Source organism: Halyomorpha halys, unplaced genomic scaffold (assembly GCF_000696795.3).
Source record: "Halyomorpha halys isolate HHAL.00 unplaced genomic scaffold, Hhal_1.1 Scaffold58.1, whole genome shotgun sequence".
Classification (NCBI taxonomy): domain Eukaryota; kingdom Metazoa; phylum Arthropoda; class Insecta; order Hemiptera; family Pentatomidae; genus Halyomorpha; species Halyomorpha halys.
The window spans coordinates 2,722,190-2,743,014 of NW_027110919.1; the positions used below are offsets into that span (position 1 = coordinate 2,722,190).

At 28.7% G+C, this 20,825-nt stretch overlaps 1 protein-coding gene across 1 annotated transcript; it reads right to left on the reverse strand.

The window, feature by feature from the left end:
• Positions 1-6,539: 6,539 nt before the first annotated feature.
• lqfR (clathrin interactor lqfR) lies at positions 6,540-20,784 on the reverse strand. Its single transcript, XM_014438425.3, has 10 exons — positions 20,604-20,784; positions 20,217-20,296; positions 17,086-17,207; positions 15,500-15,642; positions 14,837-14,967; positions 14,541-14,631; positions 13,589-13,751; positions 11,278-11,614; positions 10,387-10,527; positions 6,540-8,989 (listed from the first exon to the last, which is right to left on the reverse strand). The coding sequence occupies exons 1-10, from the start codon at positions 20,633-20,635 to the stop codon at positions 6,585-6,587; spliced, it is 3,645 nt and encodes a 1,214-aa protein (XP_014293911.1). The 5' UTR covers positions 20,636-20,784; the 3' UTR covers positions 6,540-6,584.
• Positions 20,785-20,825: the final 41 nt, after the last annotated feature.

Genomic DNA, 20,825 nt, shown 5'->3' on the forward strand with positions numbered 1-20,825 from the left:
CTTGTGACACTCTTAGAGAGAGAAAAATAGGGTAATTAATTATAATTTGTATGCTAATAATTACTGAATACTCTAATTAATATAGATATTAACTGTATCAGGCTTGAGAAAACAGGACATTAGCAAAACTAAGAATTTCCTCTCCAAACCTCTCTTACACAAACCTAACATACACAAGTTATGTTTCTGTGACTCATATACAAAAAATTCAATTAATTTACAATATCATATCATAATGTATGTATTCAGTTTAAACAATGCTTTTACGAAGAAGAAATTTGTAAAACATGTAGTCTTTAAAAAAGTATTTGAATATCCCCCAAATACTAATCTAGTTGGTACTGGTAATTCATTGTACTGGTACTGAAAACAGGAGTATATATAAAATGTATATATATCCTGGTGTTATTTTTACTTCATCAGGGTCTCTAGCAAAATAACCTGAAGAAATTCCCTGACCTGACTTTTCTTTCTTTTCTTTTTTTTTCCTCCCTAAATTTTCCCTGATCAGGTAGTTTTTCGAGCAAAATTTGCTTGAACCAATAATATTTTTATTTTATCAAACATACAACAAATTCTAGTGATTATATATTATTCACTATCATTATTTAACACAGTACCAAATTTTGAAACAGGTAAACTTAGAATTGAGAGTTGGGGGTTTACAAAGTTATTAATTGGACACTGATATCTAAAAAAACAACGCTTTATTTACATATTTTACAAATATTCACGATGAGTGGTTATAACTGATAAATCATGATCGGTTGTCAGTATTGGTAAGGCTCTCAAAATTACAAGTCCACGAACCCTGAGATCGTTATTAATATATACTAAGGGTGACTGTAAGTCTGTTACCAATACAGTTGTTTCCTACATTTGATAAAAAGATAGCTCCACCAGAACAATTTTTTTAATTTTCAGTAGTAAAATATAATATAGTTGATTTGGCCATCTGGTAACAACATGAAGTATTAGTAATACCGTATCAGCATCACATTTTTTTGTTTGAAAATGTCAAGTTTTGAGCCGAATAAAAGTCATTTGTGTAAACAAGTAACAGTAGGCTGCTTTAAGCAAGATAAGTCGTCTTGAGTGGTTTCAATAATTTAAAAACGTAAGTTTGATGTGGAAGACCAACCACTTCGCTGAGGGCCCTCACCTCCAGATATTATAGTAAGAGTTCAAACAGAACGAGCATCTCAATGCTATAAGCTAAGAAACATCAATACCAAAGGTAGTAAAAGATAAGACACAACACGAATTACTTTTCTTTTTCACAGTAATGCACTTATTAATTCACTTTTTATTTCTGTTTTAGAGGGATCGAGAAAAAACAAAACAAAAAAAAAAGCATCTCAATACATAGATAAGTATTTCATTCAGACCTTCAAGTACCCACGGTAGAAAAAGATAGTACTCAAATTGAATTATGTTTCTCCTTCACATAATGCATTTACTAATTCATGTTAATTTTCTGTTTTTAGAGGGATCAGAAAAAAAGAGGACAAAGAACGCAATGAAAAATCGAAAGTGTAGGAATACATAAAATTAGAAGTATTATTGGAGAAATTTTCGTCGAAACAACAAAATAACTCGCATTTAAGAAGTAACTCAACAAGAATTTCACATCGTAAAAATGATTCATATACAAGGAAATTGGATCCCACATAAGCTGAACCCAAAAGACGTTGAATGATGCTTAGCATCCATAACAAAGTTTTTTTTGCATTGTATTATAATTAGTGATGAACAATAGATCTACAGCAGCAATCCAAATAAAAAATCATGGGGACCCCACGTGATCGTGCTTCAACATTTACAGTCAATAATTCATAGAAAATACTCATGCTGTGTATTTAGTACGGTCATAGTTTAGCATGAGCTATGAGTTGCTCAAACCGAACGAAACCATTACTGGAGATCTCTACCCAACACAATCATATAATGCTCGTCGACAAGTTGGTAAGCACTACTCCATCTGCCGTATTACCCAGACACTGCTTTAGCAGCGTTTTACATTCTATGGATAAAAAAAAATTGGGTAAGATGAGTTTTTAAAACTTTTTTGTGACGATGTATCCGAAGTCTGCCCGAAAGATGGTGGCGAGTGATGAATTTTTGTCATACCCTGACACTAGCCCAATTTATAAATATGTATGTATGTTGTTTATAAGTAATAATAGAATGTGTTATCATCAATAATTCATAAAATAATATTATAGACAAAACTAAGACAAATGAATAATTGAATGGGAGGGGCCCGCCGCACCAATTTGAAAAAAATAATGTTTGCCCTCAAAACCTAAGATTTTCACGAAACAGGATAAAAACAATCCGTGACGTACTTATGTGGTCTTGTAAAATATTTTTCATTTCGAAGAAAATTTCAAGAGTACTAATCTGCGGATCTGACTTCATTTTTTCATAATATATATTTAATACTTTACTTGAAGCGGAGGGGGAAATAAACTTAATTTTCCTTTTTTCGTGCCTCAAAAAACCCTGAATAAAAATTTTACTCATAACTTTTTTTGAAGATTACACAAAATTTGCAATAACTTCTACTCCACTCCACCAATCTTCAAGAAATGCAAGTGGTTTCGGTCTCTATAATTAAACTACAAGGAATGGTAATAACGGGAACTATGATAAGAAATTAGAACTGGAGATATAACGTTTGAGGAGTTTTACTTTATTTAAAACTGCTTTTTCTCCCTTACATAGATATGAAATAGAAAAGGTATTGATATGGTTTAGACAGGTAGAAATTCAGCTTAGCTTACCAATATAGCAGTAAGTTGTATTTGGATAAAATCCTGCATATTATGAATGTTTACGTGAACACAAGACAAAAAATAGGGGGAAAAAAAAACTTCCATAAAATCAGCCCAAAGATTTTTTAATTAGATTTCAATGATAATTCCTATTCAGGGCTTTTTTTATAGCTATAGGGGTTGAAAGAGAAAATTACTCCCTTTTTCCTAGGAAAAAAATTGTTTAGCCTACTTTATTCAAAGGGTCATTTGATTTTTAATAAAGTTAAACTCTAGATTTCATACTGAACTAAAATTTTTGAACTTTTTTATTTACAACTCTAAATTCGGTGATTCCTAGAGAAATCTTTCATATTCTGGAATTAAAGAACATTAAATTTTACTTCTAATTTATATACCTATTTTTTTTTATTTATATAATTGCGGTCGAAATAATGGTCATAACACAACAACATTCTACAAGCTTAGAAAAAATTTGACCTCTGAAAGCATCTGCCTGGGAAACCATTATTCTATATTAAAATTATTAGAATGAAGGTTTTGAAAGTTTTCATCATCAAATTTTTTCTTCATTAAGAACCTTCTGTTTTGGTTAAATACACATATAAAAATTCAAAATGTCCTGCCTCTAGTGATATGTTTAACAATAGGTGAAAAAGCTTGTCTTTCAGTAGCGATTGTACATCTCAAGTAATTAACTTTGAAGCTAATATACTGTATTAAAAATTCATAAATTAATTTAAAGTTAACTAGTTTAAGAGTTCATTTCATCTCGAAAGAATCTTTGAAATCAGAAAAAAATATACAGGTATTCCTTAAAACGATGGTTGAAACAAGGTGTCTCTAAAATGAGGCATTGATGTTTTTAAAATATAAAAATCATATTGTTGACTTATAGACTTAGGAGGTATCACAGTTTAAACTAATATATATATTCATACAGACATAATCCTGTAAGTATTTACCAATAACTAAGCAGGTTAAAGAAAACATCAAAAAGACAAAATTAAGACAATGGCCCATTTTCTACAGAAAAAGAGAAAATTGATATTTTGTGTTTTTAAAAGGGTCACATTTTTGTTGATTAGGAAGAAATAATTAAAAAACTATTTAAGTTAGATACTTTTAGGTTACAGCATAGTAAACCAATCGTCTTCAAAAAATAATAAATTGGTACTTTTTAAACCATTTGAAGTGGAGTTTTCAAGGGACTAATAGGAAGAGATATTTTCAAGAATGATTTATCCAGAAAAACTAATTATAAAAAGATTTTATATAAGTATTTCTTTAGATCCGATACACATATTGACCATATGTAAAAGACAAAATCGTTAAGAGTTCTGTAAAAATTAGTTTTCATAATTGAGAATCAGTACTCATAAGAGTTCATCATCATTATCAGAATATTTAAAGTATGATAACATATGTACTTGGCAGATTTTTCTTAGGGTTATAATAATGATTCTGAAATATTTTGTTATTTATTAATGTAAAAAATAAATAATTTATATAGTAAACTTTTACATAATAAATTCACAACATTTTTTTAGTTTTATTTGCATATTTTTCCAGATTTTACTCAGATTTCCTGACTTTTTCCAGAAAAAAAATATTCCTTGACTTTTTCAGGTTTATATTCTTCACTGTACACAAATTTTATAATCAATAGGTATTTCTTTTTCTTTAAACATTAATGTAACAACCGACAAATTCTTTTTTTCATTATATAGAAAAATAACAACAAAAATTACTTAATTATGTTAATCTAGCAATTTCAACATCAATGAAATAAAAAAATCATATTTTAGGGACTCTTTCCTATTTAAAAATTACTTAGAAAAAATTCAAAATATATAGAGAACAATTGGTTTTGCAAGGAACAAAAATGTCTTATATAAATAAATGAATTTAGATAAGCAAAATTTAAGGACCAATGAAATGTCTTTCATGCACTATGCAAGTACCACAAAGATACATATTTCAGAATTCCAAAGCAATTCCCCGTCTACTGGGCTGACTTCATTCTTCATTTAACTCACTTCAAACTCAAAATTAATCACTTGCAAAATAACTCTAATTCAGATTGAAATAATTTTAAATATGGCTTTCACAAATTAATAGTGGGCACTTTGCCACCATACATAACAAGTCAATACTGTCCATTAACTGGGGAGAGACCTGTTTCGCCAACTTAAGCAGTCAGTATCAATCCTATTTTCATATATACACAAAATATCATTAAAATATGTATATATAAACTTCAATATCAGTAATATATTTTGGTTTCATATTTTGTGAAGGATTGGTCAAATTAAAACTAAATACAGTTTCTTACACACATAAAAAAAAAAAATTAATAAAATGTAAAATATCTTAAGGACTTTTGTTTGAATTAATTATGTGTCACATTTTTGTAAATGTATTTTTTACGACATTCAAAAATTTATATTAAGTTCAATACCTTTTTTTATGTTCAGGATTTATTTGAATAATGGGTGTGTCAATAAATATTTTATTCAATCAATAGTTTAACTCAAAAAATTCGGTCACAGTAACGCTTTCTCTAATTTTTTAAACATTTTCAGAGTGTTTCTAATAAATTTTATAAGCAATCCATTTACTGATATATTCCTTACCTGTTTTCTTTTTATGTTTAGCATTCACATTTACACCATATTATACATGTATATTTACATATGTGTATATACAGTTCCTGCATATGGTTTGGATTCCAGTGATTTATAAAAACCATTATCTATAAATATCTTATACACAAATATCATCTAATAATTCCCGTTCTCACTAAACATCAATTAATTGATACGTAAAAATATTTAGGAAATTTTCAACTATTATAAACACTAAATCAAATGAGACGATATTTTGAGCTGTAGTAATATAACTTACAAATCTCAAGATATAAATGCTGTTTTATTAGAAATAAAATTAATTTATAATATAAAAATTAAAATCATAAAAAGTATAGAAGTTGTATAATACTAACTATGTATATGTATATTTCAAATTCACGTATGCATTTCCTTTAATTAAGTCATATATGGGTTCCTAATTACCTTATTGATATTATTTTTATTTTATATTCTATTTTCTACATATTTACTCTAAACTTTTTTTTTTTTAATTTTATGTTTTGGTACTACATGTATTGTTATAGCCATGATGAAGGCCAACAAAATAACTTCATTTCAAATAACAAATAAATTTTTTTTTTTAAAATATACCTCAAATCATCATCTCTGAAAATAAACTTGAACAAACCTGTGAAGTAAAATTAAAAAAAAATCAACAATACAAAAAAATTCAATTTAATTAAACATTACAAAAAAATGACAATTATTTATAAATAGCGAATGAAAATGGTGGATTCTTAACCAGATATGTTTACAATTGATACGCACAAGCTTAAAAAGACAAAAAAAAAAGCTTTAAACAAAAATTAGAAAAAAATTAATAAGAATAAAGAACATGCTTCTTTCTTCTAATAAAAATTCTTAATAAACGAGATTATTTTAAGACTAATAGACCACATTTGACTTATTTATAGGGAAGAATATTAAAACAAAAATTTGCAACTCAATTTAAAGCACTTAGTAATACAAGTTAAAAATAAAAAAAGAAATGGAATTACAGTATTTAATGATTACACAATTACTATAGGGAAGAACTAGAAATAAAAAATTACTTGATTACAGTAATTTTTTATTTCTAGTTTCGCAAATATTAAAGTTAATCAATACTAGAAATAAAAAATTACTAGAATACATTTTTGGTACAATTACAGCATTTTTAAAACAAAATCCTACTTCGAATAATTTGACTCTGTTGAATAAGAAGGATAATATTAGTTGCAAAAACTTTGAGAGCAGGGTCCTGCTCCGATTTCACTGAATCTATCAACCATCCTTCAGCTTCCACAAGTTCCTCCGACAGTTGCTCCAAGCAATCAGATGCGGCTAATAAAACACTTGCAACACAGTCCATGGCTCCACCCCTCACAGATAGTTCACTATGATATCTCATGAACCAAGAAAGTTCCAGAACTTCCTTACAGATTTTAACAGTTAGCTGTCCGAGATTTTGAGAGGATAGAGTTATAACAGCAATGGTGCGTAATGCAGCAGCAAGCAGTACTGGAGATTCATCATTTTCTTTGAAGAATTTGCCTCTGATTAATGGAAAAATGAATGAGCCGACACACAGAAATTTATTAATGCCTCCAACTTTCAACTGAGGTTTAGTACTAACCCTTTTAACCTGCCCTAAAATTTTATTAAGTATAACTGCACTTTTTTTTTGTTCTTCTGAAGGCTTTGATAATTGCTGAGATGCTACAGCTAAAATGTCCAACATCAAATGCCTAGTAGATAATGAGTACTTTCCAATAGTATTGAATTCGAGGCCCAAATATTCAGATGTTTCAACAGGTTTTATTCTAACTATAGCGACACAAGTATTGAACCTGTAAGTTTCAAAGTCTTCTAAGTTAAATCTTCTATTTAACGTCAAAAAAACATTAAGTAAAGCAATGGCTAGTGAAACATCATCAGATGGCAATTGTTTTAAAACCAACTCTTCTGATGCTTTGATACTTTCTTCCCAAAGTTCAAAATCATTTTCACTATTCAAGTTTTCTAAGAGATCTCTTAAGTATTTAGGACGTTTTAACACACTATTTTTTACATCGTTAGAAAGATCATAGGGTTCAAATTCATCATCACTGTCTAAATCTAATGCTTCAATATCTTCATTAATTTTTGGTATAATGGAAATGGGTTGATTTTTTAAAGATTTGGGAGTTTCTTCTTTCTTTAATTCAGGAAGTGAGCATAACATTTTATCTAGTAAATCATCACCTGATTCACTGCACAAATAGCTGTCATTTTTAAAATCATAATCTGCAATTCTTTTTAGTTTATCTGCCAGTTCAATACTACCTGACTTCAACTCACTATAATCAAAATTTAATTTGTTATTAGTATCTTTTTCAATTAAAGACATGAAAAATTCTCCAGTTACCATTCCCATGACACGTATATTCTCAACCGTTGACTCCAAATGTACAGGAACTCCATGCAAAATGTGTATTTTAAGTTCAGATTTCAGTTTAGTATGGTTTTTAATATGGTCATTTAAATGTCGGAGGGACAACAATATTATCTTAGTTATGTACAAGTGCTGATCATGAGAAGTATGTTTTAAAGCGCTTCTATCAGACCATATTCTTAACAAATCTGTTAATGTATTACTTAAAAAAGATTTGTCGTCTAAACTACCTAAATATTTCACGAGGTTAATAATAATATTGTCACAAGAATGGAAAATGAGGAACGGAATCTTCCGGCATAAAACATATTTCCATGATGGTTGTAAGATACAATTTCCTAGTAAATCAGAAACCATTAAATCATTAGTTTGAAGAATCAAAGTAGCTGTTCTTTCAACACATTTTTGATCTAATTTTGCCAAAACATCTGATATAAAAAATTTAAACAAGGGTCTTTCATTACACCAAGAAGACATTATTTTGAAAAAAAGTTTGGCTGAATCTTCAAAATAAAAATTACTAACAATTTTGCTAAATAACAAGGCGACAGGGGTATTATCAACAATAATATTTAAATTTCTTTTTAAGTTATAAATAATACCTATAACCTTAGCTAAGTTCACAAAAATATATTTTGAAAAATTTTTTGACTGAAATACATCAGTCCCATGGCCTTCGAGTCTATTTGCAACTTTTACGGGAAGAGAAACGACCAACTGTACCATTTCTTCCCATCTGGATATCGCTATAGCACGCTGAGCACAAGAGTTGTTTGTAATGAATAAGCATATATCAATAGCTGCCGAGACCAGAGCCTCACTTGTGATCAACTTTTGGAGGAGATGTAATGTTCTATCAAGTCTTGAACTTGGTGCAGGTTCTTCTTTCAGGCTGTTAGACAATATTGTCAAAGATTCTATGAACATACCATAACTTCCACCTTCAACAACAAACAGTTGATCTAATAATCTTAATTCACCAGGCAAACTTATAACCGCTTCCAATACTCTGGCATAGTATACATAGTTTAAGCCATTTTCTTGATTGTAGAAAATTATCCGCTGCTCAACAAGAGGTCCAGGAAGAAGAGCAATGAACTTGAGTAGCCAATCCTTTGCATCCTCTAGCTTCTTCCAACTGCTGACAGCTGAAAGGGAGACATAACCCCCCTCAGCAGATAAGTAATATAATAATAGATACAATAGTCAACAAATTATTTATGATTTTAACTTTCATTATTCAAAAGTAATATCATAAAAAATCATTAATAAGAAATAAATGCAATATTACATAAATTTTTATTTAAAAAAACAACAAAACAATTAAACCAATAATGAATTAAGAAATAAGTGCAAAATAAAATTTTAAAAAAGTCATTGAGAGTAACATATAGGAAGAGCATCCATTTCTGCTTCCACTAGAGAGCAAAACAAGCTAAGTTATCAATATAAGGAATATAGAAGTATGAGAACTAATTCAGAAAATACGATACGAAGAGAAGACTTTAGAGGTTTAAATAAAAATTTCTATTTTAACAGTTTCGAAGAACTTTATAAACTTCTAGGTTTGTTATAGTTAAACTTTAATGTATTAAAAAAAATAAAACATTAAATATTCAGTAAAAAAAAAAAAAAATTGCATATATATTGCATTTAGTTAAAAATAACTCATATCTATTTATAGTAATTTGCCATTTAATAATGGTAAACTCTAATATTATAGATTTCAGAAAAATATGTAATGTTTTGATAAAATATTTTACTACTATTTAAAACACTGTCTTTGCTATTGCAGATATTTTGTTCTTTCAGTTGTTATTAAATTATAATAATAAAGGTATAGCATCGTTTAGATATTCTTTTTAAAAGTAGATAACAAACGTGAGTTTTGATAATTGGTCTTTTATCAAGTGGAAATCAGAGCAGCATAGAGGCAACCCACACATGGCACACACCTTGAAGATGGTGTGAGGGCTTTCTTGTACTGAGATGTGCCTTTAGAGGTTATAATTATGCAATGATGACTCATGCTTCACGCTTGTCGGGGTTGACATATTTTCAAATTATTAACTCACTACCTCAAGAATACAATACCTTAAAGTATCATTCAAAAATATTTTACTCAGATTTGAATTTAATTAAACATTTTAGAGTCCAAATAATCCTAGAAACTGATTCTACATTATTCTGCACCCTACAAAGTTGGAGGGTTTAGTTTTCTTTCTGTGGGACCACCATAAAATGAAAGTCAACACACCGAGGCCGAAATCGAACTGGCACTGCTGAAGTTTCATGGTTGCTAAGGTGATTCCCTCAGCTACAACACCCATATTTAGTAAATTACTCAACTGCTTACTAATAACATATTAATACCAATTCTAACTTCTGGACTGGTAAGTTCTGAGCTCTGAAAAAATAGTTTGTTCCCACCTGAACCACATTCTCTTAGGAGATAGTATTCTTTTTAAAAAATTAAATAACATACATAGACACATGTAGCCAATAATAAACTGAATAAAAAACTTAATACAATATAGTTACATACCTGACATAGGCGAATCCAGTGGATTAATAGATGGAGACTGTGGAGTTTGGGTCAAATCCAAAGACTGTGCTTGAGAATGAACAGGGCTGTTAAATCCACTCAATCCCATCAAAAGTTCTGTATTAGACTGAGACTTGGTAACTGAACATATAAAAAACCTTTTGTGATTTACACAGTAAACAATTATTACATTAGTAATTAACATTATTAGAAAATAGTTTATTGTATCTTCACTAATACTGTTCTGATTAAGAACTGTTTTCATTATGTTGAGAATGCAATTACCAAATATGTGTATAAAAACACATTTTATGGTTTTTGAGCAAAAGATACCTGATTTGGTATTCAGGTATCTAAAGCCGAAAACATACAGAACAAAAAATAAATAAAATAGAAAATAATCAGTTCACCCCTTCAAGAGATAATTCTGGTATAAATGTATAGATCAATGGTCAAAAAAGTGTTATTTAGGTTCAAGTGGCTCTGAGGAATAAAGAATAGTTGTTGATAACTGTACATAAAAATTTTTACCGGATTACCAGCCAATAAAGAAGCACTAATGATGATGAAAAAAGAATAATGCCATTTTACTACAGTAAAAATTAATTTAAAGGCAATAAAAATTGTATAATAAAATACAAAAGCCTACTTCTCTTATTAATAGATCAATCTACAATATCTCTATAAACTTTTTTTTAAATTCTTAATGATGTAATTCATAATGAGATGTAATTCAACCAAGATTTTATTAAAATAATAAATATAAAACCTAATTTCTTCTATTACTTTTCATTATTTTGAATATTAATAAAATAAACCAAAAAAATTATTGAACTGTATATTTAAAAAAATTAAATAATAATGGAATAAGGAAATAGTTCAGTTACTTACCTGTTGAATTTCCATTAAGAAGCGGTGGTTGCAGAGGAGGAAGTGAATGTGCCTGCAGAGGTGGAAGTGAATGTGTCTGAAGAGGTAAGCTTGAAGGAGAAGGAGAAGTAAAGGCAGAAGAAAAATCAGCAAAATCATCTTTTACATCAGCTCCACTAGTGTTTGAATTAGCAGGAGGGAAGGCATTTGTGAAGTCTCCGAATTCTGTAACATTCGAGGTGGGTGGATCCACGCTCTTTCTAGGGTCGAAAAGATCATCTGCTACATCACCAATGAGTGACGGAAGAACATTAGTAGGTTCTGCATTTTCTGTATTTCCACCATTAGTAGAAGCAGTCTAGAACAAAGAAATTTGAAGAACTAAATAAAAATATCAACTAAAAGTACATAAAAGCTAACAATCTATTATCACAAATTTAACTTCTTTAATACACAATTACTTAAAATTCAGAAAGGATAAGCAAATACCTGCCAATAAATGCCTTATATTAACCGGAAATCATGAAAAAAAAAAGCGAGTTTTTTTTCAAATAACAAAAAGTTTCGTGATTCAGAAAACAAAATTTTTGCAAAGGGCCCAAGAGGGTTTTATATTAGTCCTAAGCTCAACTATACACCACTTACAACTAAGTTTTAGTTCACCCAAAGGTGTGCAACTTGATTTCAGTGAGCAAATGGCTACTTTAGATTTTTTTTAATTTTTAATTTCTTTTGTACAAGGCTTTTCTTCTAGCAGTACATTCCGCAACAATGGAATCACTTCAATACAAAAACCCATTGTTTTATGTGACACTAAGGAAGGGGTACATTCAAGATTTGTGATGTATAGGTGGGTGTCCATGGATCTTAAGGTGTAAGGATGTAATTCAGCAATAAAAAATTCGGGAGATATAGTAGCAAATTTGCTCACCACTCCTAACTAAACAGAGGCCATAATTTATTTGCAGAAAACTGATACTACTCTCCTGACCTATTTTTGTAGCTTAATGAAAAATGTACAAATGCAGTAATCGATTTCAATCAATTGATGGGCACAATAGTCAAAGTGGATATGCTACTTAGTTCTGTGGAATGCTTGAGATAAACCAATAAATAGTACAAACAACTTTATTTCCATTTTGTCGATCTTGCTTTCCGAAACGGAAATATTTTGTATGAAGTTACATATAAGAAAACACTATCCTTACGTAAATTTTATTTAAATGCCGGGAAGGAGCTGATCATAAACTTTCATAAGATTCAATTCGTTAGAAAGAACCGATCTGGTAGGCAATCAGTGGATGAGGAGTTGCGATTGTCTGCATATTCGGAAATATATTTAACAGTTAAATTAAAAGATGCAAAAGGAAACAGCAGGTGGCTCACATGTGTAGTTTGTAGTAAACATAAGAAAAGGAGAGAGGAGTGTTTACAAACAAAATTTGTTAATTTTGCTTGTGTGGGACATCCTACTTTGATATAGATCACAAAAAAATGAACTATTAAAATATTTACAAAGGTACATCACAATAATAATTAATAAAAAAATAGCTTCTGGGGCACAGCTAGATTTAATTAATGTGGCACCCTGGTGCTTCAATAGTTTGATGTTCCATTGAAATGGAATTAAATATTTATCACATTGATAGCACATAAAACTGCTAGTCAAGAATCATATAAATAGTACACCAAATAACTTTCATAAATTGTCAGATTCAAATATTTTTTTCTATTTAACAACTATTTTAAAGGAACAAAGGGTTCCATTGCTAATAAAATTCAAAGAACTGAGATGCATCAAATGTGTCATTCCTGCCTTCTTAGTCATTTGAAGAGAAAATAATTTGTACTCCTAATATTAAAAGGATGTAAAAATAATTCTTACTCCTAATGATCTTGATGTTTGTAAGCCATTAAGACAATATTATTTTTGATATATGATTTTTTATAATGCGTACATTGTTAATAAATAATTTATTTTTCTCTAAGATCTTTGGATTTTAATATATATAATATTTAAACAGAAATTACCATTTTTGGCCACCCATATATGCACTATAAATTATTAATTAAAACTATGGAATTGATTTTAGTAACGTTCTAATAAGTAAAGTACAATAGCTTCTAAGAAGTTTTTAATACAAAAATGACAAATGTAATGTATGTAAATTTAACAATTTTATAGTTATTTAATAAGGCTGTTTGTCAAAGCATTTTTCATGATAATAGACTATAGAGACGAAATATTTCAGGTGTAAGAAAAAAAATGAATAAGTGAATCTTACTAAGTTTTATTTACTATTTTATTTGCAAAGTGTAAAAAAAAAATTACTTTTCCATAAGTGGCAGCAGCCCCTAGGTCTATCCTCCGTCCAGGACTCAATTGCTTCTTAATTGGGGAGTCTTTCTGAATAGAGTTTTCAGTATCCCTGTACACTCGAGCAGGGCTCCTTGGGGCTGGTGTCTCTCCCTCAGAGTTATCACCTTCATCACCACTGCAAAAATATATTCCAATCATATTTTCTTTCACAAACAATTTTTTTTTCTTTTTTTCGGCCAGACTCCCATTGGAGTCCTATAATGCCTAACCATGGTTGGAGGTCAAAATTATTCATTTTGTAGGACCGCCACTCAATGAAAAAAGTCCAAAAGACATCAAATTAGTAAGACTTTGTCTAAACCACTGAGCTATGGGCGACCGTACACTAACAAATCTTATTTCTTTATCTAATTCTCAATCTACAAATAGAATATGAAATTATGCTGATATATTATCTATATATATTATTCACACTGATATACAAAAACTTAAGTAATATATAAAGTTGAAAATAAAAAATTGTAGTTATCGAGTTGATTTTACTTAAACTATGAAAAAATTCTAATTACTTGTGAGATACATTTATTAAGTTTCTCAAAGGTGAGCTACAATCGTTCAGAATCTATTTTATAATAGTCTGTATTAAGTATGGGTTTGGACCACTGTAGCAGCTGCAATTTACTGTTAACTTTTAATGCTTATGTTTTTTTTGAGACTGCTCACGATATCAACTGTGAATAAACTCCTTTTGTACTTAACCTACACTAGTTTAAATACATTATTAAACAGAATGTAAGGCTCATACTTAACGGTTTTCAGTTTTATTGTAAGAGCATAAATGTAAACAGTATAGGAGTTGCTATCTTATTTAATTAATCCAATCTCATTTAGCCTAATATTACAAAATTCAACAAGGTTAAGGAATAACCTAAAAAAAAAAATCATGTATTCCAAGATAAAATACCTAGGATCATAATCATCTCTCCTTCCAGCAGAATCACTCCAATCATATTCTTCTTTGCCCCATTTGCCAGTGGTACCTTCCCACCGCTCTCCTACATTGACAAAGAAAAGATAGTAGATATTACATTATATATTAATTTTTTTTTCGAATTAATTATTAATAAAGGTGAAAAAATATCACAAAAAATGTTTGACTTTAAGACAGGCAAGCGCGCACACGCACAGTATTGACATTTCAAAATATTGTAATAAACATGACATATTATAATCATGGATTAAGTAAAAATAAACACTTACCAATCCCTCGAAGCCCCATAGCATCACTTGAAAGCCCAACATATTTATCTTTGTTTTTTTTGGCCTTTTTCCTTTCTTCTCTGAGTTTGTCATCATCTTGTATGAAATCTATCAATTCTTTCACTTTATGTCTATGAGAAAAAAAAAATCAAGTAAATGCTAGTCATTTTTTCTTCTTGTAAGAATATTGTCTAAGGATAAGATTTTTCTCTTGTAATCTTTTTTTTACTTCTTTATGATTTAAATAAAAATTGTTTTTTAACTACCTTTTTAAAATACACTTGATTTAACCCTTCGAATAGCAGGTGCAAAATCTAGCACAAACTGCCTGGTGTGGTTCAAAAAACCTAACAAGCCATGTTTTTGAAAAATAAACCATTACAATGGTTTACTATATATCCTCATAAAAACAGTGTAAATGGTCACCCAAAGATAAATATCTTCTAGTCTGGTGATGAGATATTATGTTTTAACAATTTTAAATAAAAGAAAAAAAGTTATTGTTCATTACACTCAGTAATTAGAAAGGTGATTAAATATGATACTTGAAAGAATATAAAAATATTAAATTAACTCCTTGTGCTCATTAGCTTATCAAATATAGAATTGATGTAATCATTAGAACTTTATAAAATTGTGGAAGTGAGAAAAAAATATAATTACCTTATATTTATTCCCTGATCCTTGCCCATTTCATCTACATAAACATAATTTTCTAAGCCTCGTAAGTCATATATATGTTCCCGAGATGATGTCACCACTCTTTCAGATCCATTCCGAACAAGATAATTCAAAAGGAGAAGACTCTGAAATTAGTAAATACTCTATTTTAGTTAATCACATTTTAATAAGTAGACAAAATATAATAAAAAGGTTTGCATTAATTCACCAGAAAAATCAAGATTATCAATGATTATTACTATACTACCATATTACAAGTGATTACTTGTAATATGGTCTACAATTAGCTAACGTTTTAAACTGAAAGGTTTGACTAAAATATAGCGGAATAAGAATCAATATGGTGATCAGTAAATAGTAATGAATGAAGTTACACAATTATCCAATATTCTGTTAAAACAGGTATTATTTTTGTCACTCAAAATCTTTAATTTCTGTTGACTATTACAAATTAATCAGCGACATGTTTTTAATTCCACACTTAATAAGTTTTTCACATAATAAAAAGTAATTGTTATCAGACCGCCAATATATTTCAGATTAGTAATCCTAAAATATCAAAAAAGTTTTAATCTTCTTCCTCTTAAAAGTGTAGTGGGTTATGAATATTAATACAGCATGACAAGACAGTTGATTTTATGAGCTGAACAAGCTATTTATTTGTGTCGCCCAGCCTAAAGGTATCTATTGAATAAAAAGACAATGATAACATGTTTTTAGCTATTGTTAGAAATAATCAAGTATTTTTTTTTTTTTTTTTCAAAAAGTACCTAGAGTTTTTACCTAAATTATTATTACACAGTTGTAGGAATTCCATCCAAGTCAATAAAAATGTTTTTAAAAGTATATTCGAAAATGATCCAATTTTTTCTTGTGTTGATAATTTTAAATAGTTTTAGTAAAAACCAGATTATAAGCAGGTGCTACAAGAAAAAAATATTTTCTCCAAGTTGAAGTATTATACACTAATAGCTACATTTTTTTATTATTAATGTGATACTTTTTGTTGTTTTAATGGCAGTGATTCAGCTAATCAGTCATTGAATCATATAGTACAAAGAAAAAAGAAAACTTGGTAAGCCATTTCTGAATAAATCATACTTAGTAAGTCTATTCCTTGATGCTTTAGAAGTTTAAAAACAATTTTTAAGCATTTGAATTTTATAATTTTACACAGGTGGCAGCAATTTTTTTTTTTAAGTTTGCAGAGATGTGCAATTTTCTAAATTATTAACATCTGATTAGCCTTGTTCTTTCAAATCAACTGTATTGTGCTGAGTACATTCTGGCCAACAATTTGGAAACCAGGCAGAGAACGTTAGAAATTATTTTTTATTTGTGTCTAAGTCAAGAATTATTAATGATTTAGTAAAACCATTATCTTTAACTCAATTTGAACAAGATTTCTCTGCAGAAGAGCTAATTGGTTCGACAAACATGTGAATAGGGACCTATTATAGTAATAAGGAAGGAAATAAGGTGGCAAAGGAAGACCAATTTTTAATTTGACAAATTAAATTTCTAACTAATTTATATCATATTATTTAAATCCAGAAAGGCGATAATACCTTGTAAGTTCTCCTCCAATTTTTTTTATTGTCTTGTAGCATCCTTTTCCATAACATTGTCATAACCTCAGGAAAATGCTCAAAAGTAAAAGTAGCTTGAGCAACTTCTTGCATGAGAGGACCTACAGTAGAATGAGGAAGTTAAAAACATTTATAATATACAAATAATAATTGAACCTTACATATTATTGAGGAAACTTAATAATGACACGCAATTAAGTGTTATATTTTTTCCTTACAATGTAACCCTAAATGATGAATAAAAATAAATGAACATTTTTCATACTGAGGATTCTTAATGTATACATTTAATTATAAAAAAAATTGAAAGCATAAGAAACGTTAGTAAAATGAATGTTACAGATTTTTTTTATGCAAGGAGTAGATTTTATTATTATTAGAATATATATTAAGATTTATAATCAGTTAGATTAATTTTTTTTTTTTGTTTGATGTTTCTGATTTTCTTTTAAAACTTATAAATATGAATATAAACATTAATTGTTCCTTCTTATTAATTATTTTTAGTTCATTTGTGTTTGATTCTTTTTCATTTTATTTTAGGCCTAGTCACCTTATGATACAATGAAAAATATGGAATAGATTACATTCATTTTGGCAGTTTTTTCACCTCAACAATTTTAAAAAAATAATATAACTTCCTCAAAAGAAAATCCAGAATATTATTATTTAACTATAATAGAATAATTAGAAGGGAATCCTTCTCGGCCAATCTACCTGTCCTATACCACCTTTGTACAACCACATTTAAAAAGTGGTTAAATTTGAAAATGGCGTGCAAAGTACTCCCTACACCTTAGAGTAGTCTTCCTTATCTTACTTTTAAAACAGACTCTTGGAGCGAGTATATTGATCAATGCACAATCTCACAAGAATGGGTCAAAACACAAAAAATAATATTGATTGCAAAGTAAGAGAATGAAGATTACGGAGAAGTTTTTAAAAATTGAAAAGAAGAAACAAAAAATTCAAGAATGTTCCAGCAAAATTTTACAAAAAATTTATTAATAAATCCAATTTCATTTAAGAACACTACTTTTAAGATAAAAAATAGATAACAAAATAATATTAAATCTAACATAGCTGATATGATGTACTGAAATTTAATAAATAATATAAATCTGATAAAAAAAATTGTAGATGCTTTTACAGCACTGTATATAAATTCATTTATATTAATAAAAATTTTACCAAAATCATCACTAGGTGTAATTTAAAATTACGTAAATAAGAACACTAGATAAAACAAAATAATAAATTGAGAATGATAACAGAGAACAAAAGAGTATATTTCAACAATAAAAAAATCTAATTAAAAGGTCCCGTTGCAGAACTAACTACTTTTTTATTCATCACACAACCTCTTCAGCTTATCTGCAACATGCAATACAAAAAAAAAACAGCCATTATCAATGAAATTGGTGGCTAAATAAATTGTTTTTTCTCCCAACCTTTTTCCAAATATCATACTATTTATGTATATTATAAATACATGTAGACTTTAATTTTTTATGAGTTATTATAATTAAAACATTATACAAATAATGTTATATCAAAATGTATAAAGAACATGATATGTACATTTTGTCAAGAAGAAATTACTTGGTCATACAATCATTTCTATAGTCATATAGTAAAAAATGATTTGTAAAAGAATTATATTTTACTTTATCTTATTTAATAAATTCTTTACTAGCAAATATAGGGAATTATAACAACAGGGCCTGAAATTTTTTTATAATAGAAATTTTAATTGTAACAAACTTAAATTATTAAAAAAATAAGCAAATCAACTTAAATAGAAGTAACTACTTATCATTGAGGTCAACTTTAAGTTACAGATAACAACCTCATTGAATAACTAAGATAAGCTAAAAATAACATAATCACCATATTACATGCCAAAAAATAAATATGTATCTGTTATCATCTTGTGAGAAGGTTGTTTAAAATTGTTTCGTGTATCATAAAGTAACATATTTGCATGAATGTCTTATACATTAAATCAATTTAAAAATCAATATAAATTTTCATGCATGTACACATATACATGAAAAATTTATGTTAATACTATGAATTAATGAGATAATAATTCCATTCAAGAGGCAATCAAATAAAATTTTTATCACATTTAAAACCTATATATATATATATAACAAAGTTAAATATAAGAGACTATTACAACTAGTTTTGAACATAAAAAATAAAATGGAATGATGTTATCAATGTAAAATTCAATGTTAGGAGATAAGAGACATTAACTGCTACCAAATCTTATCACAAACATATTACTTATACAAATTTTGTTTAAAAAAATACAATATACCACATTTCCTACATGGTACAATACTTTGTCCAACAGAATTTAAACTGCAGTGGTCTGGAATTTAGGAGGGTTTTTTAACCTTACAAAGTTAATGCCTCCTAAGGCATTAAGTCATAATCCTTTAATTTATGCAGAAAAAGACTAATAATGCCGATTATAGTAATCCAGAACAATAAATTTAATTTGGGTAACAGGTAACAAGTCACTCTAACATATACTCGTTTACATTTCATTTTTTGTTGTAGATTACAATTTACATTATTACTATTACAGCCTAAACTGGATCATAACTGTCAATTTCCACTCACTTTAAATAAACATCAAGCTAACTACAGAGGTGATCAATCCCTCAACAGATCTTTATCAATTTAGGTAAGGGCCTAAATTCTGATGAATATAAGTCACTTAATAGTATTAGGTTATAACAGATTACAGGGGTTAAATGTTCTCTCAATATGTATGAGTGACACTATTGAACAAGTACCCTAACATCAAATTTTCTTCATATTGTGTGTCATACAATGGTTCCAATAACACTTTAAGACAATTTTAATGGTATATAGAGAGAAATAAAAATAGGTAAAATGGTTCTTTAGTAGCACATCTCATCACCCAGAGATTTCCTCAATGCCTATAGAGGAGGGCACGCCCCCCCTTCTTCCTATGAGAACTCATCATGAGAAGGAATAATGTTAAATCTCAGATTACAACAGTTAGACAAAGTTAACAACCAATATTTAAAAAAAAGTTTAATATATCTAATTAAGCTTAAAATAAAGCAAACCTGTAGGACCCCAGGCATCATCATTAGTTGCTTCCCGCACTTTTGCCTCAACTTCTGTGTAGTTCATAACAACATTGGTGCTGAAACAACAATGTTTGAAATATAATACTGAATATTAATATAAAATGAGACCAATAAGTCAAATCAGATATCAAGGAAGTTAGAGATGAATATAGTAAATGACTATTATCTGTTGCAATAATCATCATAAACCTATTCAATTTCAAAAAAACAGGTAGGATTCAAGATATTATGAGATATTAAACATAGATATTCTGGACGAAAATTATTCCTAATAAATTATAACATATGTCAAACACAAATAAACAAGTGGCCATGAAGGCTTCTCTAGCCGAGGGGAAGGCTACTTTAAACCTTAGGACTTACACTTTGTCAGCAAGCTCTCGCATTCTCCACATTTTGGTGATTTCGTTTTTGTCACGATCCTTTCATTAATATTCGCGATATAATCTTAGATATAGGGTTTTAGAGGAATGAAATGGTTTATCACAGACTTATTACTCTAGACAGCTGACACGAAACCATCATGAGACTGACATCTTGAGTGACGTAATCAACTCAGATTCGCCACTGAACTTTTATAACCTC